We start from the raw sequence: 27,566 nt of genomic DNA, 5'->3' as shown, positions 1-27,566 counted from the left end.
CTATCTAGTGGTAGCAAGCAGTAACAGCACAAGGCACTAGATTTAAAGATATGGGCTGTTTTAATGAGCAATGTTGCCTGTCGCAATAATGCGACTTTGGCGCCTAGAGGGTTAACTGTGGAACTGTGTTGGACACACCTAAGCTCTTTATGAAGAGCTTGGATAGCTCAGACGGTAGAGCATCAGACTTTTAATCTGAGGGTCCAGGGTTCAAGTCCCTGTTCAGGCACAACAAGGATCCTTGCAATGGTTCCACCCATTAGCCTTTCACCAAGACACGGCACACACCGATGCTCTTGCAGATTGAACCTTCAGCCCAACTGCTGAACATTCATGAACCATTGAGATTAGTGCATTTTCTTGAATTGTTGACCTTTTCTAATGAGGTCCATTAGAATTTAGGCTGAAACATGATTTCCGCAAGCCCTTAATCAGCCAACAATTGGTTCAGGGAATCCTGGACTTTGACTGACACTGGACAAACTCAAAGGCTTTAAGGTAGACTACCAGATGCAACATATTAAGACTTTCTTTTCAGGGCAATTTCAACATGTAATGGAGCGGTGAAAAGTGCACATTTGTAGCATTGTGTTTGCCGAAATAGCTCAGCTGGGAGAGCGTTAGACTGAAGATCTAAAGGTCCCTGGTTCGATCCCGGGTTTCGGCAGAGCCCACCTACGCTATGTCAAGCAACGACACTTTCTTGAGGGACTGTAAAACTGTCATGATAGAGCTTTCAAAGCCAACATGAAGGCCTCTGGCCCAGCAATGGAACAGCCATCTGGATGGGCTTGATCTTGCTCATTCTGGTCCACAGTTTTACAAGTTGCTTGTCGTTGGATGCGTGTTTGACTGCTGAACATTGAACCATTTTAAAAGGTGGATGTGGCGCCACACAGCAACTGGCCAAGATCATGGTTTTGAAAAAACTTGAAGTATGAAAGCTACAAAAAGCAATCCCCCTTCTCTTTTTGGAGCAACCACAATGTGGGATCCTGGCTCCACTTGTAACATGTACTCGATAGTAAGACATGAAGCCTAATGGAAATCTTCATCAGTTAACTGTGGAACTGTGTTGGACACACCTAAGCAGTTTATGAAGAGCCTGGATAGCTCAGACGGTAGAGCATCAGACTTTTAATCTGAGGGTCCAGGGTTCAAGTCCCTGTTCAGGCGCAACAAGGATCCTTGCAATGGTTCCACCCATTAGCCTTTCACCAAGACACAGCACAAACTGATGCTCTTGCAGACTGAACCTTCAGCCCAACTGCTGAACATTCATGAACCATTGAGATTAGTGCATTTTCTTGAATTGTTGACCTTTTCTAATGAGGTCCATTAGAATTTATGCTGAAACATGATTTCTGCGAGCCCTTAATCAGCCAACAATTGGTTCAGGGAATCCTGGACTTTGACTGACACTGGACAAACTCAAAGGCTTTAAGATGACTACCAAATGCAACATATTAAGACTTTCTTTTCAGGGCAATATCAACATGTAATGGAGCGGTGAAAAGTGCACATTTGTAGCGTTGTGTTTGCCGAAATAGCTCAGCTGGGAGAGCGTTAGACTGAAGCTCTAAAGGTCCCTGGTTCAATCTTGGGTTTCGGCCGAGCCCACCTACGCTATGTCAAGCAACGACACGTTCTTGAGGGACTGTAAAACTGTCATGATAGAGCTTTCAAAGCCAACATGAAGGCCTCTGGCCCAGCAATGGAACAGCCATCTGAACCGGCTTGATCTTGCTCATTCTGGTCCACAGTTTTACAAATTGCTTGTCGTTGGATGCGTGTTTGACTGCTGAACATTGAACCATTTTAAAAGGTGGATGTGGCGCCACACAGCAACTGGCCAAGATCATGGTTTTGAAAAAACTTGAAGTATGAAAGCAACAAAAAGCAATCCCCCTTCTCTTTTTGGAGCAACCACAATGTGGGATCCTGGCTCCACTTGTAACATGTACTCGATAGTAAGACATGAAGCCTAATGGAAATCTTCATCAGTTAACTGCGGAACTGTGTTGGACACACCTAAGCTCTTTATGAAGAGCCTGGATAGCGGGAGAGCGTTAGACTGAAGATCTAAAGGTCCCTGGTTCGATCCCGGGTTTCGGCAGAGCCCACCTACGCTATGTCAAGCAACGACACTTTCTTGAGGGACTGTAAAACTGTCATGATAGAGCTTTCAAAGCCAACATGAAGGCCTCTGGCCCAGCAATGGAACAGCCATCTGGACGGGCTTGATCTTGCTCATTCTGGTCCACAGTTTTACAAATTGCTTGTCGTTGGATGCGTGTTTGACTGCTGAACATTGAACCATTTTAAAAGGTGGATGTGGCGCCACACAGCAACTGGCCAAGATCATGGTTTTGAAAAAACTTGAAGTATGAAAGCAACAAAAAGCAATCCCCCTTCTCTTTTTGGAGCAACCACAATGTGGGATCCTGGCTCCACTTGTAACATGTACTCGATAGTAAGACATGAAGCCTAATGGAAATCTTCATCAGTTAATTGTGGAACTGTGTTGGACACACCTAAGCTCTTTATGAAGAGCCTGGATAGCGGGAGAGCGTTAGACTGAAGATCTAAAGGTCCCTGGTTCGATCCCGGGTTTCGGCAGAGCCCACCTACGCTATGTCAAGCAACGACACGTTCTTGAGGGACTGTAAAACTGTCATGATAGAGCTATCAAAGCCATCATGAAGGCCTCTGGAACAGCCACCTGGACGGGCTTGATCTTGCTCATTCTGGTCCACACTTTTACAAATTGCTTGTCGTTGGATGCGTGTTTGACTGCTGAACATTGAACCATTTTAAAAGGTGGATGTGGCGCCACACAGCAACTGGCCAAGATCATGGTTTTGAAAAAACTTGAAGTATGAAAGCTACAAAAAGCAATCCCCCTTCTCTTTTTGGAGCAACCACAATGTGGGATCCTTGCTCCACTTGTAACATGTACTCGATAGTAAGACATGAACCTGTAGGAGATACACTAATAATAAATGTAATTTATTAATCACTGGCGATTAATAAAACACTCGTTAATGGGGCACCACCTCCGTTGTTTTGTCTATTTGAATAATCCGGAGGTAATTAATCAAATTCGACTGGACAAGTTTAACTTGTATCAATTCTAATCAATTTCAGATCAATTTATTCAATCTCATAAATGAAATAGTGAATTCTACACATATCCATCGGTTCTCCACATTAAAAACAAACCTGCACAGACAACGACATACGGTTAAATATGTTTATTGATTAAATAATTCAGGTTAAATAAAAGAAATGGCAATTTAAATGAATAACAACAGGTAACAGGAAATAATAAATAACTAAGTAATGGGTTATAAGTGAATATGGGCTGATGGTGAGATCACGAGTTAGGTTGAAGCATTTAAATATTACGGGAGTAACTCTAGATACTAACGAGACCCTAACCGAATTTCTCTTAAGCTAAAAGATCATAATCAGAGCCATAGACCATCTCATGTATCATGTGTGAATCCAGCTGTTGTGAGTGATGGAGAGCCTACTTTCTTAGCAGAGTTGCGGAGTCCGCGGCAGCGGATTCCCTCGGGTGATTTGCGGCTCTAGCTGGCAGTCCCGGTCCAATGGCCGGGGGTCAGCTCGTCCGGTATCAGTCGGTTGGGCACCTCCGTCCGTTGTCTTAGGAAGAGGGCCGCTGGTCCCATACCGATCCGGTGCAGATCTTGGCTCAGTGCCCAGCGGGATGGTACCGCTAGCGAGCGATGGGGGCTTGTCAAAGAGTCTTTCGTTGGAAACCGCTGGCACGGTCTCGGACACAGCAAGTTGCTGTAGTGTCGTGATGATGATTTTGATAAAAATGTTCTTCTTCGTTTCTTCGAGTGGTCCTCAGGCTCTGACTTTGTAAACTAAATTTAACTTCTTGAATAAAATAACTGAGGATGATACGTTGATCAGGCGGATCTTCCGTTGTTAGTTAATGCAAGATAATCTAAATTAAGTTCACTTCTTCAAAAGCAGTTTACGATACTTAACTGTATAAAACAAATTAAAACAGAACTTTGTTCTGGTACAAACTTAATAAAAGAAGCTAATCAATACTGCGAAAAATATAAAAGTGAGAAAAATCAACGCGTGAGCACTTCTGCTGAGATCACTGTCTTGGAGCGTGTTTCAAAGTAAAGTAAAGAGCTTCAAAAATAAGTTACAAAAGAAAACTTTAAAACAAAAGAAAACTTAAACTAATGAATAACTGAAAAACTACAACTGAACTGGACTCTAAAACTGACTCGAGAGACGTGATCTCTCTGTTTTATTATTTACAAATCGAGGCGTGTCTGGGGGGCAGGACTTGCCGGCTTTTGTCTCCAAGATTTAAACGTTACAAAACAGTACTTCACCTTTCACAGAATCTCACCATGGCTTAATAGATGTACTTTGTCTATCATGAAAAGGATTATGACGTGATTAAAATCACGTATACATATTTCAGCTTAATACTTGTTAAAACAAAGACATATCAGAGTCATTTACTGGTTATAACCATGAACATATTAAACAGAATATTTCTCGTCCAACTGTACCAGGACTCACCATCAGGAGGTGCTGTGGTTCCACCGAACACAGGACAGATTAAACATTAAAACTTGATCTCAGTCAATCTTAATCGTAGAGAAACGGGAAAAAGATCAGTTTTATGAACTTCTTTCACTGTTTCTTAATGTGTTAGAATTAAGAATGTGAGATACTGACTTAACCCTCTAGGCGCCAGAGTTTATTTAGGAAAATATTCCGTTTGGATTGTAAGATTTCAAAAGGCTGTAGCTTGGAAGTGGTGAGAGATAAATTCATAGTGTAAATGAGAAAAATATTCATAATGACCTAAAGTTTGTGATGGGAGTAAATTTAATCATCTAATTTGCATATTGTGACGTCACCAGGTGACTGAAAGTAACTTTCAGTAAAACTGATTTTTGAACATATTTACACAGAAAAAAAATATTTATATTGTCATCTCATCCTCAAAATAAAGGAACAGGAGTTTGATTGGAGTAAATTTACTAATCTAATTTGTATGTCACCAGGTAAAATTCAGTAAAACGGAATTCTGAACATATTTACACAGTAGATTTTTTTTTTTTCATTCTCTCATCCTCAGAGTAAATGAACAGGAATCTGATATGAGTAAATGTCCTAATCTAACTTGTAAAAAGAAAAGAAAACTCTCGCCGTGATCAGCGCGTGCTGCTTGTGTGACAGTGTGCGCAGCTGCAGCATTGTCAGTCACTCGTCTCTGACGAGCGATCGTCATCAGAGGGCAAATCGTCCGCTTCTGAATCGCGATCAGCAAAGATCTGTGCAAGCACCTCATCTACACTGTAAAGTCTTTTGGGCATTTTGTTTTTTATTACAAAAATCGCTATCTGTCTCTCGATCTGTCCAGCACACTTCCGCCACCGCTCCGCGGCTCTCTCCTCTCCCACTCTGCCCGCTTAGCCGCTGCCGCTCCGACAGCCGGTGTCGGGTTTCAAACTTTTTTTTCTCAGGTATTTTGCATAGAAACACACCCCCAAATGACGTCAGAATTGAAGCTGAATCTATTGGCTATCTAGTGGTAGCAAGCAGTAACAGCACAAGGCAGTAGATTTAAAGATATGGGCTGTTTTAATGAGCAATGTTGCCTGTCGCAATAATGCGACTTTGGCGCCTAGAGGGTTAATGGTTAATTAGGAATGGTCTGAAATCTGGAAGAATACAGAGGCCATTTGAATGGAATGTCCCACAGATAGTGAGACCAGATGTGTCGTAAATAACAGAAGACAGAGTAATAGCATAGAACACAAGTCAGAAGGTGTCTGGTGTCCACTCTGGAGAGTGTGTTTTTGGATCAGAAGTCAGACAGACAAAGAGGGTGAGAGAGAGAGAGAGAGACATCAGACGTGTTACTTAATTTCCAAATGTAAAGACATTGTATTAACACAGTCTCTGATGACCAGATAGCTCCGGTCCCTCCTGATGTGGAGAGAATAGGTAACTCCATGTTTCCTCAGACTGACCTGTGAGGGAAGGATTTATCTGTTTTGAGGGGCGAGAAAGTTCATTAACTGTCCTCATTTGAAGTCTTTATGGTCCAGGAAAACACTGTCCTCTCTGCCAGGAGATAAGATGGCAGCCTGTAGCCTGTAAATCGTCTTCATCCATATGAAAGGAGTTAACAAGAACAACAGGGCCTCAATGTAATGCAGAGGCGATGGACATGTGTTCCTACAAAGCCTAATGGAAATCTTCATCAGGTAACTGTGGAACTGTGTTGGTCTTGTTAAAACACACCTAAACTTTGTTGGAAGAGCCTGGATAGCTCAGACGGTAGAGCATCAGACTTTTAATCTGAGGGTCCAGGGTTCAAGTCCCTGTTCAGGCGCAACAAGGATCCTTGCAATGGTTCCACCCATTATCCTTTCACCAAGACAGATTGAACCTTCAGCCCAACTGCTGAACATTCATGAACCATTGAGATTAGTGCATTTTCTTGAATTGTTGACCTTTTCTAATGAGGTCCATTAGAATTTAGGCTGAAACATGATTTCTGCAAGCCCTTAATCAGCCAACAATTGGTTCAGGGAATCCTGGACTTTGACTGACACTGGACAAACTCAAAGGCTTTAAGGTAGACTACCAAATGCAACATATTAAGACTTTCTTTTCAGGGCAATTTCAACATGTAATGGAGCGGTGAAAAGTGCACATTTGTAGTGTTGTGTTTGCCGAAATAGCTCAGCTGGGAGAGCGTTAGACTGAAGATCTAAAGGTCCCTGGTTCGATCCTGGGTCAAAGCCCACCTACACTATGTGAAGCAACGACATGTTCTTGAGGGACTGTAAAAATGTCAAGACAAAGCTTTCGAAGCCAACATGAAGGCCTCTCGTACAGCAATGGAACAGCCATCTAGGCGGGCTGGATGTTGCTCATTCTGGTCTACTTTTTACAAATTGCTTGCCTTTGGATGAGTGTTTGACTGCTGACTATTGAACCATTTTAAAAGGTGGATGTGGTGCCACACAGCAGCTGGCCAAAATTTATGTATGAAAAAACTATAATTATCGACAGAATGAGAAGGAATAACAGTTTTGTTGCCATGGCGACGTTCTGTTGTGTTGCAAGCATATTTAAAATCCTAACCAGCTAGCACCTGCCCTTCACAGTTCAACGGTCTTATGCTAGCGGTGTAACTACCACCACTCGGCTGGTGCTCTGAGCTCTATGTCCAGACGAGTTGAGATGAGCTGCGCCGGCAATGCAACCACTGGAGTAGGGCCAAGCCAGGCCCACCCCGCCTCCAAGCGGGCTGCGGTGACGTCTCGCGACTGCGGCCAAGTACAAGCACCCGTTTCCCCCTAAAATTTATACTCAGCTCATGTCTTTGCAGGAAACCTGAGAGAAAGAGGTTTTTTCAAGTCAGTGTGGTCAGCTCTCGGTACTTTTGTAGCTTCTAACTGAATGTCTTTAGTTCCTCTCGTCCTGTTTGTTCTTTCAAACATCTGCTGTGTTTTACTGTTTCATCATTTTCACTTTCAGCTGTTTTGGGAGTCATGGTTAGTTACTGCTGTTGAAAACATGTTTCCTGTGATGCTGCTTCATAATAAAAGCTTTTAAATGACTAAATAACAGGGGAGTTTTATTGTGAAGAAGTTATAGGCAATTATGAATTAATGAAGCCACTTTGTTAATGTTCTTCGACAGTACTGCAGGGATCGGGACAAGTGCGTCACTGGTTTAAGATACACCTTCAAGCAGGTAGCCCAGTTGTGATGGAAATGCAAATCTGCTTTGGGCTGCCAAGCCGAGTCAAACCAAGTAGAGCCAGGCCGGCAGATGTGATGGGAAAACAGCATAAGGTCTAACCAGTCATCTAACCAGTCTTCTCAGGTAATAGAGAGTTTTTGACTCCCTGTGACAGGCTGATGGTAGTGGTATTGAAATTTGCTAAAGCTGATTAAGAATATACGTATACTAAAGCTGGTTGATAAGAGATGTTGTTTGATATTGATGAAGTCATGTGATGATTTGTTGCTGTTGAAACCATGTGCTTGAGCTTATGACTGAGATTCACTTCTCTGTGATTTGGTTTTGTGGCATCGATGATTTCACTTAGCTCATGGTTGATTTGTTGGTTTTGATTTTGCTACTGGCATGTTGGTATGTTTCAGTACCTTGATTAGAGGTTTGGGAAAAGGGGGATATAAAGCTTCCCAATACAACTAAAGAATCTCTCAGTGCTGATATTGCTTGACATCATTCTGAGATGTGAGAAGTTCCCACACCACCTATATACACACACATTTCGTTGTTAATCGGATAGTTGCACATAGTAACATAAATATATACTAAAATAAGAGTTACGACAGCTGTATTTGGAGAGCCAGGCTGAATAGTTCCCTAATAAGGAAGTGACGGATCAACTGGCATGTAGATTGCTTACGGAGTTCTTTAGCCGTATTTTTACCGGTCATTACATTAGTCTAATCAGAGGAATATTTTAATGTGATACCTTATCAATCCCTTATTCAAATGTAATGTGTTATCAAACCACAAAATGATGCTTTTTCTTTTTTGGCAGTACTGCTTCAGCTTGTAGTTTTAGACTGAATATCCAAAGGCGCCTGTTTTCGATGTTTTTTCTGCTGTTAAAGCAAAAGCATCCTGCGTTCTTGTCCCTTTCTTTATTTTTTGGGATTCCTATCTTGTCAGAGAAATATTTTCATTGTCTGATATGTAGTGCGATGTCACTTCCTCAGTCATAACATTAACAGAAAAAAAGGTTTGGTCCAAAAATGTATGTAACCCGTGCAGCTTCACTGGCACAGTCTGTCACACACACACACACACACACACACACACACACACACACACACAAAAAGCTTAATGCTATAATAATAAGCGCAGGAGAAGTTATGTTCACCAAAGACTCATTATTGCACCGCAGCCGTTAGTGTTTCATTTGAGTTTTTTTTTCTATACTACTTATTAATTCCTCTTAATGCTGAAGCAAGGTGAGAGTGGTAGAGGCCTGCTCAAGTCTGTGTTGTTGTTGCTCAGCTCAGAATAGCTTTACTTCACCTTTTAGAGCTGCCTCTTCCATGTTTGCGAGCTTCTACATTTCTGAGGTGGCATTACTGTAACAGCTGGCTTTGGTTCTTGTCTAAATATAAAAGAAAAAGAAAAGAAAAAAAAACACAAACAAGGAATTTGGAACATGGTGGAAGGTAAAACAATGTCAGTGTATTTGCCACTGCAAAAACATTACCCTGCCTGAGCATTACCTAACATTCATCAAGCCTAGTTTCAATATGTTTAGAGTCGTAAAAGTTTAAATGCTTTAAAGTGGGGAGAAAGCAGGTACGTTTAAGAAAGAGAAGGAGAAAAGTAGATCATTTTGACTTGATTCAAAATGTATGCAGTGTAAATGCATTAATAAATATCAATAGCAAAGGAACTGGTCGAATCATTACGATGTGTGCAGTATTTCTGTAGTGCTGAGACACAAAACTAAGGTGTGTTCCTCATGTACATAAACATCTTCTGTAGCCTTGAAAGGTTGGTGTTAAGTGCTCAAAAAGCATGAACATAATTCATATAGCACATTTTATACATGAGAGAGAGCTCAGTGTGCTTCACATTAACGTTAAAAGGAAAAAAGAAAAAAAAGGAGCCTGCAATTAAAGAAGTCAAAGCTATAAAAGGATGGTTGAAGATGTGAGTGTTTGGAACATGTGCCCACAGGTGGATCGCAGAGAAGATTGTGCTGCAGGGGTGGTTTTAAAACCTGTTGCTTCTCTGTGAAATCTTATTGCTGCTTGAATAAGCTGCAGCTGTTCTCTATGTATCGATTAGCTACCAACATCGTAAAGTCTCGTACTGACACATTTTAACAGGAGGCCTACAAAGGGTGAATGCTGGATATTGAACAATGTTTTGGTGATTTTGCAGATGGAGAATAACTAATTTCAACTGCCCCTGAGAACTTTTGCATGTTCCCACAACCCTCAACAAGCATCATGAGCATGCATGAGGTGAAATTTTACATGTGAAGATTGCTGCTAATGGAGAAGCACTGTGTGACCTCCTGTGTAAATGATGCCCTGACCTCCCTCATCACTTTAGGTAGAATCCCCACGGCCATGCAGCGTTTCTAAGTTTTTAAGCGTTCCACATTCTACATCTATTTATTTTTCTGTCTGCACAGCAGTTGCAGTACACAAGTTTTAGTGCTGATCTTGAATATCAAATCAATTCAAGTTCATTGTCATATAGACAGTAATACACAGTAGAATGCATAGCGCATTTGACCCATCCTAGCTATTATGAGCATAGCACTGCAGCCCCAGGGACCAACTTTGGTTGTAAGGGCCTGTTCAGACGGAATCGAGTGATTCTCCTATTCAAATTTGAATGGGGGTCGTGCGTTCAGGCTGTGGTGCTCCGGATGCCGAATAATTTTGTTAATCAAAAACACAATAGAGTGCAATGTAATGTTTCCCGTGTATTAACTCAATTTGACTTTGTGTACCAGTGTGTACCGACACTTTCTTCTGTCTGTCGATGTGGACAATCACTGTAGGATCAGCATGCTAAAAACAAATTGTACTATGGCGAAGGCACGATCAATCGCAGAGTAGGACGACTCTGTCACAGAGGTATCACTTCATCACTCAGTTTGGTATTTTGCGCCATTGTGATGATATGCCTCATATCCTGCTCATTTACTATTATTTTCTAATCTGTCGATGTGGAAAAAACAGTCACTACAGTAGGACCAGCGCGCGAGTGGCAGAGCAATATAGCAGACTGACAGTCCCACGCCGCCGCACAACTCTCCAGCTAATCACCGCACAACGCCTGATTCTGAATGAGGGGCAATTACAGGATGATTAACCTACATGTTTTTCACGGTGGGGGAAGCAGAGCACCTAGAAGAAACCCACGCAAAAACAGAGAGAGCATGCAAACGCCACACAGAAAACAGAAAAATGAAGCAGCAACATATTGTATCAGTCATATATTCAAATAACTTAAATGTATCCCCAATTACTAGCCTGCTGCTTTTTATTAAATGTATCTAGTTGCTTGGTGCTATATCCCCAACTGGACTAGTAGATTCTGGAGCACAGTTGTTGGAATGATGGCGACTACATTTAAAATCAAGCTGACATTCCTTGCAGGTATCCACATATATATCCATAAACAGTTAACTTGTCATAAATCAAAGTCATTATTATCTCCATGCTGGATTCATCCTCCTTCAGCCTCCGACTCAACTCAGGAGCCACCAGAGACTCACTTCTTTGCTGTTTACCTCCAGTCTGTTCCTTTTACCTGTAGTCTCTGTATGCATATGAAGCGGATTCATCGTCTTCATGACGAGTCACCCCACCCCAGCAAATTTTTTTACCCAAAAAAGCTAAAAAACAAAACAAAAAAAACTACGCACCAAACGTGTAAGGTGCCAGTGTGTCAGTTTTGTGTTCAGCTCAGCCTCTGACTGAGCTCAGTAGTCACTAGAGGCTCTTTGTTATCTCCTGTCTCTCACTTTTTCTCTGGGATACACACAGATTGTTGACATTGTGTCAATTCAAGCCAATCCGTGCAAATTCACATTTAATCACATATTTCCGTTGACCTTATATGCAATCACATGGCCTCTAAAATTTGCCAGGGGTTCTGGCCTAGGTAATCATTCAAAATCTAAGCAAATGTAACAGAGTAGAACAGGTTTTGATTTGATTGAAATTGCACTTACAAGGCCATGTGGATCTTGAATGGCTTACTGGTTGATAGAAGACTGCAAATCTGGAGGACACTGTCACAATTTCATTTTGCTAACTCAACCAGCTGAAGCCTCATAGCTTCAGTTGAACGTTCAAATTCATTTTATTAAAGAATGACTGTGGATTTTGTCCTCCAGCTCAAGTCGTACAACGAAGCAAGCACTTAATGGGCAGTGTGGACGGCAGGAATTTTTACAGCGACCAATAAGTCTTTCAAAGTACACATATGGCAATGTGAGCGCTGTATTACTTTAAGATCAACTTTCAAATCCAACAAATGTATGTGTTGTATCATTGTCTTTTTTCAAAGTATTTATTCTAAGAGGCTTTGTCCAAACTGCTTTTCTCCAGCTGTGTTGTAATTCAGCTTCTCTCCAGAGAGCAGTAATTGTTATATTGCAGAATTAAGCTCTAAGTAGCTTCCCGCACCACTAATTGCATGTACAGCGACACATCCAGCTGTTGATATTGTTGCAAAAGAGCTGAGGACCTTCACTATGGCTACCAGAGGGTCCGTTATCAACACCTAAAGGTCATTTTTGTGAAATCTGAAGCCTCGATCTGCAGCGAAGGCAAAATCCTGGCCGAGTGATGACAGAGTATCTGAGGCACATGTGACCCATGCAGTGAGAACCCTCACGCTGACACTTTCCACTCCCTGCCATCAACCATCAGACATGATTACAGCTCTCGCTCCATGATCCAGTGCCTGCCTGAGCCCACTCCTTTGATTTCTCATGATTCTCTCCTGCAGCCGAGGTAATCAAACAAGATGCTCAACTCAGACACAGACTTGACCCTGGTGTGACATTTGTTAAAGTCTCGCCGCAACTGGGAACTATTTGTCAAACATCTTCAGTTTTATTCAGAGGGAATGAGGATGTTTCAACAGGAAGTGCTTTCTCTCAAGTCATACTTTACTGCTGACTGGAGGTAAAGACAGAGATTTATTCAGTCATGTATTCGGCTATGGGGGCAATACAAACAGTTCTGTGGATATCAAGACATAAATAATGTGATGGTTGTGACCAAACAGGCAGTCAGACCTTTAACCAGAAGGTAAGAAAGTAAAGCAATTTAATGACATCAAAAAACACCAATTAACATTCTTAACATGCAATGACTGATTTTTTTTTTTTTTTTTACAAAACATTGCAATTTTTCTGAATATGGTGCTAACGTTAATGCAGAACAACATAGTGGTTGTGTTTTGAATGGCAGTATATTGAAAGTAACAGAGTAAGGCTTGTTAGGACTGATGTAACAGTGACTACAGTAAATAGTATCTCAGCAGGGTAGGAAGATGTCAAATGCCATGCAACCAGATTACACTAATCTGATTACAGGTTCTACACACTTCCTTCTGAAAAGGGGCAGTCCACCACTTTACACATGAAAGTTATTATGTTTATTGACCATGGAAAGTACTGTTCAGTGTACACATACTGTTGTATAGGCTAATGTTCTGTGTCTCAGGTGCACTGTCAAGTCTGGAGAAAAAAAACCCTGATGATACCATAGTGATGTCACAGGGGTTATCTCAATTTGGATTTTGAGATTACAAGTTACAAACAGGGAGCGTGGAATTTTGAAAACTTGGGCATTTACCCTGTAGTATCTTTCTAATGAAAGAAAGATGAATTATGGGAAGTGTGGTGTCTAGTTAGCATTTTTGCCATGGACAGCCCGGTTTTTTACCATTATTTTCTGTGTCAATGGCAGCCCTCTAACATAATGGATATACGACAGTAAATCACTGGAGAACTGCCTTAAAGGAATAGTTTGATGTTTTGGGAAATGTGCTTAATCACTTATAAGACTGTCCATCAACTTAATATAAACCACAGCTAGCAAGTCAGGTAGCTTAGCCTCGCATGGAAGCAGGGAAACGGCAAGTCTTTCACTGTTCACAGGTAACAACATGCGCCGACCAGCTTGTTACAAAAATGAAGTGTTGTAACAACATTACTCTATTTTACAAAGGTTTTTATACTTCATTTATTTATACAGATTAAACAGATGAGATATATTTGGCTAATTAGCAAGCTTTAGAGGTGCTGTTAGATATATTTTGTTACCTTTTGACAGAGCTAGGCTAGCTATTTACCAGTTCCCAGTCTTCATGCTAAGCTATGCAAACCAGCTGCTGGCCAAAGTTTCATATTTACCATACAAACATGAAAGTGGTATCAATCTTCTAATCTATCGCTCAGAAGTGAAGCAAATACACTTTTCCCAAAATATCAAATTTCTTTTAAAGACCATGTAGCTACTTGTGTGACTTAAATGTTTTTTTTGTTTTTTTTTTACAGAAATTCATTTAGTTATATAACAGCTATTGGTAAAAATTTCATCTATAAACTGGATTGAATTGTAATTTTACTTGTAGTTTTACAAATTCAGGTAAAAAACTGAATGATTTACACACGTTCTAATCATAATCTGTTTTTAAAAATCTCTTCCAGATCTTATACAGCAGCGATGGGTAATGGGCTGTTACAGTAAGCACACACTGAGGACTTTGATTTATACTGTTCAGAGAATGTAAAGGCTAAACAAGACATAACTAAATTATATTTTCTCATAACATTACAGGGAGATTCATGACTCAGTGATCAGTGTTTATGATATGTCAGGATATGTCCTTGTTATTTTGTCAGGTATAAAACCACTGAAAAAAATAAGTTAATAGGCAACTTTTATACACATCTTACATCATATTTAATGAATCCATTTCAAATATAAAAGGTCAGTAATATTTGCTCCAATTGAAAAATATCAACTTGATATCTCCACTTATCTGTGGTCTTCTACAAGATGACATCGGAGGCAATGCTGCATGTAATGATGTGCAATGGAGAGTGAAACATTTGTATAAACAGTACTGCAGCTGAAGAAATGGAGATACAAAAAAAGAAAATCCAAGCCCTCTAAATTTTTTGTGTAATAATAATTATAAAAAAAAGACACTCCGCACATACAATATACACTATATATACACAGTATTTAGTAATGGTCATTCTGTTGCAACTTGACAAAACAGAGCTTTATAAAATGAGAGTGGCAGTGTGCAGTTGGCAATGACGCATTACATTTGACACAAAACTTGTGCTCGGTATGGATAATGTCTGTTTCCTCTTTCATTTGTTCCTCCCAGCGGGTTTTAATGAAAACGGTGTCCAGGGGACAAGGGTTGACGGTTCTGCTCCTCACGCTGGGGTCTGAACGGTGGCTTTGATCTCAGCGGACACCCTCTTCTCCTTTCGCCCGGCGTACTCGCCGATAAAAGAACCGTCCTCGTTGAACTGAACATCCTCGTCGCCGTAGTCCACCAGACTGTCCCCACTGTCCCCCGCTTTGATCTCTCTGCTCAGCGAATGTTGGCTGCCCTTCAGTGGCTTCTCATCGTTGTCGCTGCAAAAGAGGAACAGTGGATTTAGAATCACCTCATTTCACCCATGGCTTCACTCTATGGCTTACTGGAGAGGAGGGAAGGGTGCAGGCTCCAGCTATCACTGCCTCTACGATGAGCCTGTGACTACATTAGCATTTACCTCTGGCTGACCAATGGGACATAATCACAGAGATGCATATGTTGAGACAATAATAACCAAGTGCATCAATGCATAGGCAAAGTAATGATTGGATAAATAATTAGTAATTGAGGGGACATTAAACTGGTGTTGATTATTGAGGCTGCTCATGCTGTGGTCCTGTAATACATTTTAACTGCCACACTACTAAACATTAAGTGCTTTTAAATGATGAGCTTCATAAGTAACTTTGTGGACCCTAACCCTGAAGCCACATGCACCAAGTCCAATCTGTCTGGTTATATCATAAGTATTTGCTAATTGGAGATTTAGGCATCAGTCACTGTGATGAAATTGAGAGAGCCAAGGTTAGTTTGCCAATATATATTCCTGTAAACTTTTTAAAATGACAAAAATAACACATTACACGTCAAATTACAGAACACTATGCCAGTAACGTTGGCTAGGGTTACACCCCGCCTTTCCGAAACCCCGCTGTTCCGAAAATAGACTTCCATTCTTCGTAATGGCGGGGTTTCCCATTTTTTCTAAAGACCCCGCTATTCCGAAAAGGCTATTGGGGAAACCCTAACCCTATTGGGAAGTAATTGGAACTTGAAAGTCAGAACAGCGGTGTTTTGGAGTGGGGGTGTTTCGGAATGGAAGGCTGTCCCCGTTGGCTAGCCCATTCTAAATTAAAGGGACTCTGTGGAAGTTCTATGTTGTGCTGGAAACCGGTCGTAGTTTATCTTTGCAGACTCTGACGTTAACAACTGTTGCTCTCTGTTAGTGAGCGGAGAGAGGCACGGAGACAAGGAACTGTCGCGGAAAATCCGACCTAATTCCATCATAAAGAAATCCACAGTCCAGCAACATTAAACAACTTAAAAGTGCAATATGTAAGGATTAGCCACCTGCCACATTCATGATCACAACAAACAGGGTGCAGCATATCACCAGAGTAACCACTAACTGCTGCTAATTTTAGCTGCCGTTAGCTAGTAAGCTCAGTTAACTGTGCAGCTGGCAGTCGTATTAGCTGGCTCTGCCTGGACTGGTTCTGAGCACCAGGGGAGCGTTGGCATTGTTTACTATCGGACTATCACCTTTTGAGCTACAAACTGGCTATGAGCTAACTGGTTAGCATGCTAACTTCAATAGATATCTCTGCAGCACAATACATAGATGTCTTCGACATAATAGCAAATCTGATATTCCTTCACATTCTGTTCATAATTTCAGAATTATTGAGTCATTTCACCTTTGGGCAAATCCTCCACAGGTTTGTATAGGCAGATGGGGAGGGTCTCATCACAATCCATTCAAATATGGCCGATAAAAAAGTGATTAATAGGTGTAAAATTATTTCAAATTGATACACAGAGCCCTTTTAGTACTTTGACAGACTGGGTGACATCTTAAGCATTTCCAATGTAACAGTGTCACAGTGTTTAGAAATGTTAGTTCATTTAGAGAGTTTCATATTAAAAGGACTGTTGAAGTCATTTTCAGTGTGGTATTGGCTCAGAGTTTGTTGTCTTTCCTGACATTTCAGGGACTAATCTTTATAGCAGAGCCTTAGTGAGATGCTAATTCAGAGCTAACAGCACAGTTAGCAGTTATACTGTTACCCCTTAAAACTAATATTTTTGGAAATTATGTCACAAGCTATAGTGACTTCCTGTTTATGTTACTGATTATTACAGATGTTTCCTAGCAACAGGTTTTATGGTGCACCAAAAAACTTCGGAAGTTCTTTTCACAAAACTTTGTGATTTATTAATAGCTAGTATAAACAGCTCTTGCAGACAATATGAGTCTAAATCCTGTCACACAGAGCCACTTTTTGACTTCATCGCATCAGCATTTGTTGTGCTGTGCAGATCCCACTGATTGGAGAATTACACTGGGACTCATACTGTGGTAGACTGTTATGAATTGGACCACTAAAGGATTAATGAAACGTGCCCAGATATTACTGCCCTGGAGATGAGCTGCTTTCAATTACACTGATTGGTTTTAGCCCCCTGCTGTGCGCTGGGCAGCCTACATTTGGCTCCACCCGGACAGAAAATGCCACATCTGAACGGCCCTGCGGCTCCCTTTATGATGCAATGTCTATCACAAACACCAACACAACGCTATCTAAGCTCACAGTGTCCTATAAAGGGATGCTACCACTCCGACTACACTCATGTGTAAACAGCTCAGGGATGCTACTGCTGTTTATCACATACTTTACAGTTACTCGGTCCATCAAATGTCTTGAACAGACGAAGTGCAAGGCTCCACGTGAACCTCGCGCATGCTGGGTTCCAGCGAGAGGAGGAAAGCAGAGAAAATTACTGAGAGAAGAAGATGGAAACGACCGCTAGCACAAGAAAAATTCATACAATATTGCGCGTGAATTGCAGTGAGGTGGTGAAATACTGCTCAGAGGGTTATGCTTACCTGTATTCACAAAATGTGTCATCATTCATGCCCTGGGACTCCACGTCTGGGTGAAGGTCCTCCTTTTCTTTTACTGCTCACAAAATGAGGAGAAGATATCAGTGATTTCCACAAGAGACGGCAGCCAATGAAGATCATTTTATCCCCTGACTGTTGCGTTGTTTGAATATGTTTGAGTGTCAGTCCCTGATTCCCTGCACTTACTCAACGAATGGAAGATCAGTGCAAGCTTTAAGAAAGATTGCGATATGTCAAATAAATGATGTTCAAAAACATTTTCATTTTATTTGCATATTCTTTTTATATAAATGTTAAATTAATGTCAAAAATATTTAATATAGAGCACTTGAAAATATACCATTCTATATGTGATGTAACAGAAAAAAAAGAAAAAAAAAATTGCTCAGGCAAATGAAGGAAAAGGTTGTTGGAGCTCCGGGTGATAATGAGAACTTAATGAGAAAACAAAGGACAGAGCTGCGTCTCGCTCTTTTTTCTGCTGACGAGCGGAGCGATCGCTGCCCAGACGACAACCTGATGGCCATTAGCTGTGAATAATAAAGCCGATAAGGACTCTCATGTCCCCAATAGCAGGAATAACATTGAGATACCACGGCGCTTATGTCATCATTCCCTGTGCAGCGGCCCCGTGTGCAGTATTTGCATTTTGTCTCGCTGTGGGCTGCACTTTGTTTAGATTGCTGCTGGAAAAAGCTGCGTGTCTAAATAATGTAAAATTCAAATGCTGGACATACAGGAGAAATGCTCATTTTCCTATCAATACACAAGCCTTTTTTTTATGTACATTTGCATTAATATAATTCTGTGGCCTGAAATAAAAAAAAACATATCAGCTTACATACTCTTGTAATGGCTTCTAAGGGTGACTAATAATTTCTTTCATAGCAACAAACAGCAAAATGGAAATATAATGAAATGATCTGAGCAGCTATTAGTATTCACGCAGGTTAGATGTGTGTGTGCTTTCGAGTGTGCACCTACCTGAATATTTCCCTCCTTTATTTCTGTTGACAAAGCAGGCGATCAACACAATGAGTGTGAGGAGAGCGATGGCACACATCAGGCCGATGAACCAGCCCTGGGTGGATATCCCTCCGTGGATGCTGGCCAGACCTGAGGAGAACAAAACCCTGTGACTTTGACACACCTTGGCCTTTTCATCAGGACACTTGATTGAATGTTTACAATCGACAAAGCCTATCTGATGCAAAGGCAGGAGGTGGCAGGGCGCGCTGCTGCTGGAAACGCTCCAATATTAATATTAAACAGCTAATCCTGCTTGTCTAATTAATCAAGTAAGGAACGCTGTACAAATGTAATTCCTGCTAGCGAGTCTGCGTGGCTAAATTAAATCCTAGTGACACCGCAAAGCACCACACACCGCGGCTTGAGTCACTGCTCAAGGACACGCTGGGTGCACCTGAACTCTGTTCAATGAGAGGTCAATTAGTTTTGCCTGCTTTTCTTTCTTTTTTTCTTGTTTTAACTGGAACTATTTTGGGTTGCCGTCCTCACCTGCGGACCTGGTTGAGATAATGTCTTCAAATATACTAGAATTATCAACCCGGCTGTTAGGAATAAGGCGCACAGTGTACTCTGTCCCAGGTTCCAGCCCGTCAATGATGTGGAAAGTCTTAGAGGTGTTTAAGGCCTCTGATATCTTCCAGAGACCCTCACCTGTGCAGAGGGTGAATGATCAGGATGAGAACACTATACTGCTAATTCTAGTGCAGATATGAATGAAGACACACGAGGGGCCATTTCAGACACAAAACATCTAAAGTAGTTAGCTGTTTCACCTACACATTCTACATAAAATCACTCAAACGAACAGCAAAAAATATGAGCTTACGCTTCTTCATATATGCAATATAAAACTCTGTGTGCCCTCCTCCAGATATCCAGCTGATATTCGCAAACCTGTCACTGACAGCTGAGCTAACATTCAACAGGACTGGGACTGATGGAGAAATGAGAGAAGATGAGAGAGAAAAGAAATGGAGGAGATGGGTTAGTAACGGACAAAGCAGATCAAAGCCATCATGGAGAGGTTTGGAGTGTTGTCATTATGCGATGAAGGATGTCGCTCTCCACCTTTTATAAAAGAGCCGAGCATGCTTTTTTGTTTCCTAACACTAGCGTAAGGAGGCATCAATTATGTCTGAAGGAGGGGGACAAGAGTAATGTGGATATGGAAATAAAATCACTATGTGGAGCCTGCAAAGCTAAATGGAGATCTACAGAGATCTTATGGGAGATGTGCCGTCAAAATTGTGTGAAGAGTCCTGAATGCGCTATACAGTTTATTATGTCATCACATCATAGAAAGATATTTTACACATCCACACTGGTCAACGCTAGTTCAGATTCTGTCAGTGAAACTCAGGTCTGGGGATTTTAGAAAAACAGTAGTGAAGTCACATTACCCCAACAGAGTTTTTGTTGGCCAGAGGAGAACCTATGAAAACATTCAGATTACTTCTGTTTTTCTTATAAGTTTCATTAAATTTACTGTTCAATTATATTTCATAAAATGTTTATCTTCCTCCATGATGATCTTAATAATTCCAATAATAAAAAAATATAAAATACCACATATTTATGTTTAATATTCTAAATTCTTTAAATGAATAATATACTATTTTTTATTTTCATTATTAATCTATTGAAATTTTTGAATTAGTTTATCATTTAGTGAACTAGAGGCCCAACAGTCCCCATTTGTAGTCATTCATACCAGCCACCCAAATTTACCTGCTTTTTTTCATTAAGGTCCATGCATTATTCCCTGAGAAATTGACAAAAAAGTTGAAAAATGCCCTATGTTAAAGAAATTAGAATGCTGCACCAAAAGTTAATGGGGTTTATTCTGGGCTGAGACCCACCCCCCATCCAAGTTTTGTGGAAATCTGTTCAGTAGATTTTCTGTAATCCTGCTGACAAACCAACCAGCCGACCAACAGACATGGGTGGAAACAGAACCTCGTTGGTGGATGAACTAAAAGTGACTCAATGGTAGCCATAGCCCTGATTATACTCTCTTTCCTTCTCTTATGTATCCAATTATTGGTGGGCTTTAATAATCCTATTTTTAAGTTATTCTCTCTGAAACAAGAGTAAATTTCATCTGTGCTAAGCTTCAAATACCTCAGACTATAATAAAGCGTTCTGAGACCCAACTGGGGAAAAAGAAAAATCTAATAATGTGGTGAATGATGTGCATCATTAGTATGGGAAAAGTAAGCTTTGACAGCAGCTGTCTAGGCCAGTCAACAAAGCACAATCCACTTCATTTCCCCATGGCAAACATGCAAATCTTCTGCTGTGTCCCAGCTCAGGTGCATTATTTGCTCAGGTGATAATTTCAGCACACAAGGACACCTGCGTCTGCGCTGCCCATCCCAACCACTGCAAATGACACTCTCTGACTAATGTTGATGGATTAGTCTGCAACTTCGGTAATTCCAATCATTGGAACTGTATGATGACTTCCACTGACATGGGCCCCAGAACTAAAAATATCCCAAGGCTGGCTGCCGTGGTTTGTCACCGGCCGTGCTCCTCAGCTTGCTATTAAATGCTGTGGAAAGCAGCTGCTCACCCAGCAGGAAGCTGATGCCCTGGAAGACGCCCCTTCAAAGTCAGGAGGCTTTTTCATAAGGAGAGGCAAGGAAATATTCTCATATAGGAGCTTTCAGAAGCCTCCACTTATCCACTTATCTCAATGTTCTGTAAATATCACCCTCCCAGTATGAGCTCACACGTCCCCGGCATGGTCCAGGAGGATGTTCCTCCTCTCTATATTTTCTCTGCTGCCCCAGACAACCACTTGTCCCAGAGCAGTGTTGCTGTTTACCCAGTTGAAGATTACATGGAAATGTCAGGTGACTGTTAGGTCAATATACTGACGTGTACAGGGGGGACCGGGGCCCAACAAATCAATCACTGACAATTAGACATATTTGTCCCCTTCCAGTGACTGCACTCTGCAGCTACACTGTCGGCTCGGGATATAGATCTCGTATCCTAGATTTCCCCCGTGGTGCAGCAGAGAAATTAAAACCAGCTTTTTCATGAGTATGCACTTGTCAAACAATAAAATTGAGCTGTTACTTTACATTCACACTCTTTTTTCCATTGGAGATTTTTTTTTAAAATAATACATGGACGAGAGTTTAGCCTACATAATATTTAGATCTTTTTTGGCCGGTCATCATGCCACCTAGCAACATCCATAGTCTTTTCATTGTTTCTGTTTGTCTCTGGTTTGATGCTCGATGTGTCAGAATGTGCTGCAGCTCTACCTATGGTGGAACGAGTAGGTTTGGTCACTGGGGACTTTGGAGTGCTTGGAGGTGAGGGGGAAGCTGACTTTCCTAAAAAAGAAAGACAGACCTTGTGGTTATCAATTGGAATAGAGCTTGGGGCACTACATTCTACTGTTAGCACACATGCTGTTTTCAGCTAAACTCACACTCAACTAAATTAGTAACTAATCATGAGGACTACATGTCTACATGAAACACAATCTAAAAAACAAAAACTGCATTTTATTTAAACACAAGGTGAGATGTGGTAATTCATTTCACTTGATCTCGAATCAGTTTTCTTTTTCCACGTCATTAAAAGGAAGAAGGGCAGATGTGTGTGGCGTGTCTGATGTTCTTCCTGGGTTTGGCTCTTAAAGCACCATTTATTTCCTCAGCTTGAGTTAGACAAGCTGCACTGAGTCTGCTGTTGCTAGGATAAAAGTCAACATTCGTTTACAGTCACTAATGAGCCAAGATTAATATGAATTTATAATTGGGTTACTCATTATCATTGCTATTCGAGAGGAAGCAACAAACTTTATCTTAGAAGAAGTTGACATTTTTCTAATGAAAGGAGGCATCAGAGTGCTCTCTGCTGATGGCAAGGGCAAACAGCAGACAAGGTCAATTATCTGCAGAGGAGCTGAGTGTTTGGAGCTTTTTAATTCAGTGCAGGCAAAATAAAATGTGTTGAACTGCTTGACAATGGGAACCCTGGTAATTTATTCAGGCCTGTAGCATCTACACCTGTCCACATTTCTAAATCTAAAGGATGCATGCACTACCTTTAACAATAATTGTGACTGTTAAACATGCCATACCAACACACAGCAAATTTAGAGATAAATAATTCCATTCCATGTGTTATCAACATTTTTTCAGTGCAATTTCAGATGGTATGTGTAGGTATGACATGCCACAGTGTCTACATGAGAACAAATCTACATACTGAGGCCGACAGTGGAAGCCAAAATGGAAGCTGTGGAAAAAAAAAAAAGAATAGCAAGAAAGAAAAAGACAGACAAACAATGCATTGCTAAGCAGACATTTACACACGCATTACCAATACACACTGTATGATCAAAGGTAATGCTCAAAGCAGTACACTTTTTAGTGGCGCACAAGAAAGCAGGCAGAGGACAATTAACAGAACAACACTGACACATACAGACACACATAGTACAGCTGCCATGAATAACTTAAATGCTCAAATGTTAAGAGTGTCCCACACACATGTAAGAGCTCCACAAAATCGTAATTCAAAATAAGAAATGAGTCCTTCTCCCTGTAATCATTTTCGCTGGCTTTTCAGCATGCAAATAAACAACCCCTAAGAGCCAATTAAGTTTCTTTCTGTGATTGTAAGGATTCTTCCAGTAAACACTAAGTAATCGCTCGCATATTCAGCACCTGCAGTGTGTTCCAACATTAAGTTGAGCTTGTTGTTCTTGCAAAACACAACTTGAATGACATGCTAAATTCCTTCAGGGTGCATTTGTATTAAACGCGCCACCCAATTATTTATGCTGCTGACAGTATCTGTTGCTGCAGTTCATTTCACTGACACCTAGGTGAATCCACACACACTTTCCTGTTTCATTTCCCATCCAATCATTCATAACACCGACCGCAATCTCACAGAAGCTTGACTTGAGTCTGAGCCAGCTGAAGTATGGCGTGCAGTCCTCAACAAATGATATGTAATTGAAAAGAAAAGATTACATGCTACAAGCTGGCTCATTATGATTACTTACCCATCAACTCTTTCATGATTACACAATTTCAATATCAAAACCTTCAGTTTCCCTCCTGCTCAAAGCAATTTTCTTTCTTCTCTGATTGTTTCATAGCTCACACTCTCTGTCCAATCAATAAGCACTTGCTCTCTCATGACAGTGACAAATGAAAACCTCCACTACACCCATATGAAATTGTTTATCCACAAAAATTACTTACATGGAGATATGAAAAGCTTGGCTGCCCAGGCATATATCATATTCTACTAGTTCAATGCCATTTTGAAATAGTGAAAAGGCTTTGTCACCCACTTCACTTCTGCCCGGCCAGTTCTGCTCGTCTGCCTTCTCATTGTCTCCACCAGGAAGCGATGTATTCATCCCACCCACCCACACACACCCACAAGCGTATGCACATATACACAGCCTAGTACGAGTGCTTTCTACACCCTCTGTCACTCACTTGTTTCTAGGGTAGTGATGCTCTCCTCGCTGACAACAGGCCCGCAGCCCATCGTGGTGCAGGAGCGCAGGTAGAGCTTGTATTTGCTCACGGGCTCCAAGTCACGCAGGATCCACTTGGTGGTGTCGGGGTTGCTGATGTCTACTGTCTGCAGTGGCCCCACTTCCTCTGTGTCGTTGACTGGATGTAAAAAATATGCAAAAAAATATAAAAGTTAATGCTTTAGATTATGTGCTGGGTTTCATCCTGGGAATCTACTAGTAGGTAAAGGAAGATGTGCAAGGGCATACGGGGCAATCAAATGAACATTCAGGAGGGTCCTAGAGATTACTCGGTAATTACACTGAAAAAGTAGGTAAACAACAACCATTTAACTGTCTGTATACACTATTTATTAATTAATAATAAAGTTAATAAGGGAGCCTTCTTGCTCATTTTCAATTCTTTGTCTTGATGGTATTGTACTCCTGAACCGGAGTGCCTGTTAGCTCCTACCCCTCTAACTACATTGTAATTTCAGTGACAATGTGGTGAACAAATGCCTTTTATATTTTACGGCCTACATACCCTCTACTTACACTTGAATAAGGGAGCTTTCTGCCATGTTTTTCATTATTTGTCCTGATGGTATTGAACTGTTGCTCAGCTCTTTAAGCTCAGCTGGAATTACTCATGCATGCTTTCTAAAAAGTGAATAAAAATAGAGGAAAACCACAAGGTGTCAATTTATATTTTACTAGTCACTGAGTGATCCTTGTAGTTCCTTTACCCACACTTGTTAAAGTTGCAGCCTGCACTGTCACCAGCCACTGACATTTCACAATACTTCCAGCTGACAATCACAAGACATTTCAGCAATGCCAAAGAAAGCAAATGTCAATTTTCATTTTGGCTTCCATTTTAGATTTTTGGCTTCAGCAAAAGATAACTTGTCATAAGCTTGTTTGGCTTAATACCCCATTAAGTTGTTATTTTGCACATTACAACAACAAAAAGATTGTGTCCTGCACATTCACAACTTGAACTTGTTGGTGTTGTCTCTGTCTACATTGTGATGGGATCTCATTTTTCACTACGTAAAGCAGCCCAGTAGGCAGGGAGGTGGCATTTATATTCTTTGTAACAAAAACAAACACAGCAGGTGTTGAGGTGACCTTTGCTGTGAAAGAGGTGCCACGTCTCTCTGGTAGGAGGTAACAGAAACAATGGCGAGAATGTATTCGCCTGCTTCTCTTTTTGCCTGGACACCACCCACTGTTATCAGACATCACGACTTCCTTTTGTTTTGTTTTGCTTTGTCCCTACAGACAAAAACGGTCAATTTTTGGTAAATTATGCAATCCAGGCTGCTACAGAGAAGAATCCACAAGAGTCATGTTTGTACCAAATGGATGGGTACTTTCTGACTAATCCGGAGACACTTAGGCCTGACAGCTGGTGCACATGATCTTATAGCGTGAACTGGCCGAAGGCTGCTGACTTCAGACAATAACATCTCCAAATATTCTTCAGCCCTGCTGGGCCAAATATGGTTGGCCTTGTGGAGTGGCAAACAGACCAAGACTCAGCAGCACTGAAATCTGAGAATGACCTGACTCTAAGTACAAGTTGAACTCAAATTGGAAGAAAAACAGAATTAACTGAAGCAAAGGTCATTTGTAACTCCCACTCTTGTAGGAGCTGATAAGTCGCTCTACAGTAACTCAAATAAAGAAGTGTTGAAATATTTGCAACATAAATACATTTGCAGTGTAAATGTAAACTGTAGCCACTATGCCACATAGAATGCCGAAATAGGAGACATATTTTGACAGAATGGATCGAGTGTGAGCTCTCAGCTTCACCTTTGTGACACACTTATCTTTTCCTTGTCAAGTGGTGTGACTAGCTTCTCGAGAGGCAGTCGAATAGTTGTTTAGTCTGCACTGGCCTACTCTGCCCCAGGTCTTTGGAGTGGATGGCAGCTCTCAAGGCAGTGTGACCATACCACCCACTCAATGTTAAGGGGAACGTTCAGCCTTTACATTCAGGAATTTATTTAGGAAAGAATACAGACCAAAACTTTCTGTACACGGTCAGTGAACAGCTGTTAATATCACTAAAAAAGTGTACTGGTAGAAGAAAAGCCTCTATCATGTCCACATCTACTGGACATATTGCCTAACTTCTATGAGCAGGCCATTGTATGACAGAGTCATTGATCTTTTTTCAACAACTTCAACAACAAAAAAAAAGCAGGTAGGTTAAAGAGTTTAAACACGCTGGTATTCCTGCATGCTCAGTGTGTTGTTACAATCCTGTGAAACCTGTGAGATGTGAAGCTATAAAAGGCTGCTGTGAAGATGGGCGTAGTCCTTAAACAGCTGCGTTGCAGCTTGAGATTTCACTTGTGCCACTGATGAGCCACTGACAGCTGGCTACATTATCCTCAACATTTCACACATGACTTCCTTCAAGGGGACTTCAAAAAAGTCACACTTCATAGGGTCCATCAGCTTTTTATTGCTGTGGCCCAATGAAAACGTCCTCTCCTGAAAGACTGTATGACACTTGGCCCTCTTGTGCAGCCGCCAAATCAAACTCAATTAGCCGGGAAATGCGGCGCTAAGACGTTGTTGGAAGTTAGTCATTAGCTCGGTTATGACTTTTGTTTAAGGACAGCAAAGTGTGCACACATTGGATGTGTTCAGTGATGGTATCCCCCACGACTTTGAGCTATGGTAAGGATGTCCCCTGTGGACAGGATCGGGTCAGTAAAGCTGGACCTTAACAGACTGTGACACAGTGGCCTTGGTCAGCACTGGCTGAGCCACGATCGTGACACACAGGCCATCAGACATCACCCTGACATGTTTCCTATACACACACTCTGATCTCACCATGACCCCAGCCCTATTAGAGTAGCACAATGATTTTCCTTTTCTTGCTGAGGATCATGGGTTAGACAATCACCAGGATGCCAAAGATCCTCACCTGTCGTTTATCAATATACTCCTGCACTGTATGCACTTGTCTGTATCAACATAATACAATTTAATATGGAGGTCGAGGCTTTGAATTTAAAGCAGTGAGGCTGTTCAAGTCTCTGATAGAGTCACTGTTTCCAAATTGAAATATATGGCCTGTGTGTTGTTGTATATACTGTAAACAGAGGAATGTAAACGCCATCAAACACAAGAGAAAAAACATAATCTCCCAGTGGGGGCATAGCCATTATATCTGAGTTAGTTAAGTACAAG

The 27,566-nt window shown here is 41.2% G+C and overlaps 1 protein-coding gene and 5 non-coding genes across 6 annotated transcripts in view; 5 read left to right on the top strand and 1 right to left on the bottom strand.

The window, feature by feature from the left end:
• The first annotated feature begins 156 nt into the window (after positions 1-156).
• trnak-uuu (transfer RNA lysine (anticodon UUU)) lies at positions 157-229 on the top strand. Its single transcript has one exon. It is a non-coding gene; the product is annotated as a tRNA-Lys (tRNA).
• A 365-nt stretch (positions 230-594) lies between these two features.
• On the top strand, positions 595-667 carry trnaf-gaa (transfer RNA phenylalanine (anticodon GAA)). Its single transcript has one exon. It is a non-coding gene; the product is annotated as a tRNA-Phe (tRNA).
• Positions 668-1,103: 436 nt separating this feature from the next.
• trnak-uuu (transfer RNA lysine (anticodon UUU)) lies at positions 1,104-1,176 on the top strand. Its single transcript has one exon. It is a non-coding gene; the product is annotated as a tRNA-Lys (tRNA).
• A 364-nt stretch (positions 1,177-1,540) lies between these two features.
• On the top strand, positions 1,541-1,613 carry trnaf-gaa (transfer RNA phenylalanine (anticodon GAA)). The gene has a single exon. It is a non-coding gene; the product is annotated as a tRNA-Phe (tRNA).
• Positions 1,614-6,336: 4,723 nt separating this feature from the next.
• Positions 6,337-6,409, top strand: trnak-uuu (transfer RNA lysine (anticodon UUU)). Its single transcript has one exon. It is a non-coding gene; the product is annotated as a tRNA-Lys (tRNA).
• An 8,374-nt stretch (positions 6,410-14,783) lies between these two features.
• The window catches only part of chl1b (cell adhesion molecule L1-like b), a 32,051-nt gene continuing 19,268 nt past the window's right edge, over positions 14,784-27,566 (bottom strand). The window contains exons 21-26 of the mRNA XM_073468245.1: positions 24,328-24,507; positions 19,647-19,751; positions 19,334-19,495; positions 18,800-18,931; positions 17,798-17,870; positions 14,784-15,227 (exon numbers count right to left, since the gene is read on the bottom strand). Coding sequence (XP_073324346.1) covers positions 15,023-15,227; positions 17,798-17,870; positions 18,800-18,931; positions 19,334-19,495; positions 19,647-19,751; positions 24,328-24,507 — 857 coding nt within the window. The 3' untranslated portion in view covers positions 14,784-15,022. The remainder of the gene's footprint in view (positions 15,228-17,797; positions 17,871-18,799; positions 18,932-19,333; positions 19,496-19,646; positions 19,752-24,327; positions 24,508-27,566) is intronic.

This window comes from Pagrus major, chromosome 6, assembly GCF_040436345.1.
Source record: "Pagrus major chromosome 6, Pma_NU_1.0".
Classification (NCBI taxonomy): Eukaryota; Metazoa; Chordata; class Actinopteri; order Spariformes; family Sparidae; genus Pagrus; species Pagrus major.
The sequence above is the reverse complement of the archived record's forward strand: the minus strand, read 5'-3'. Positions and strand labels throughout refer to the sequence as shown.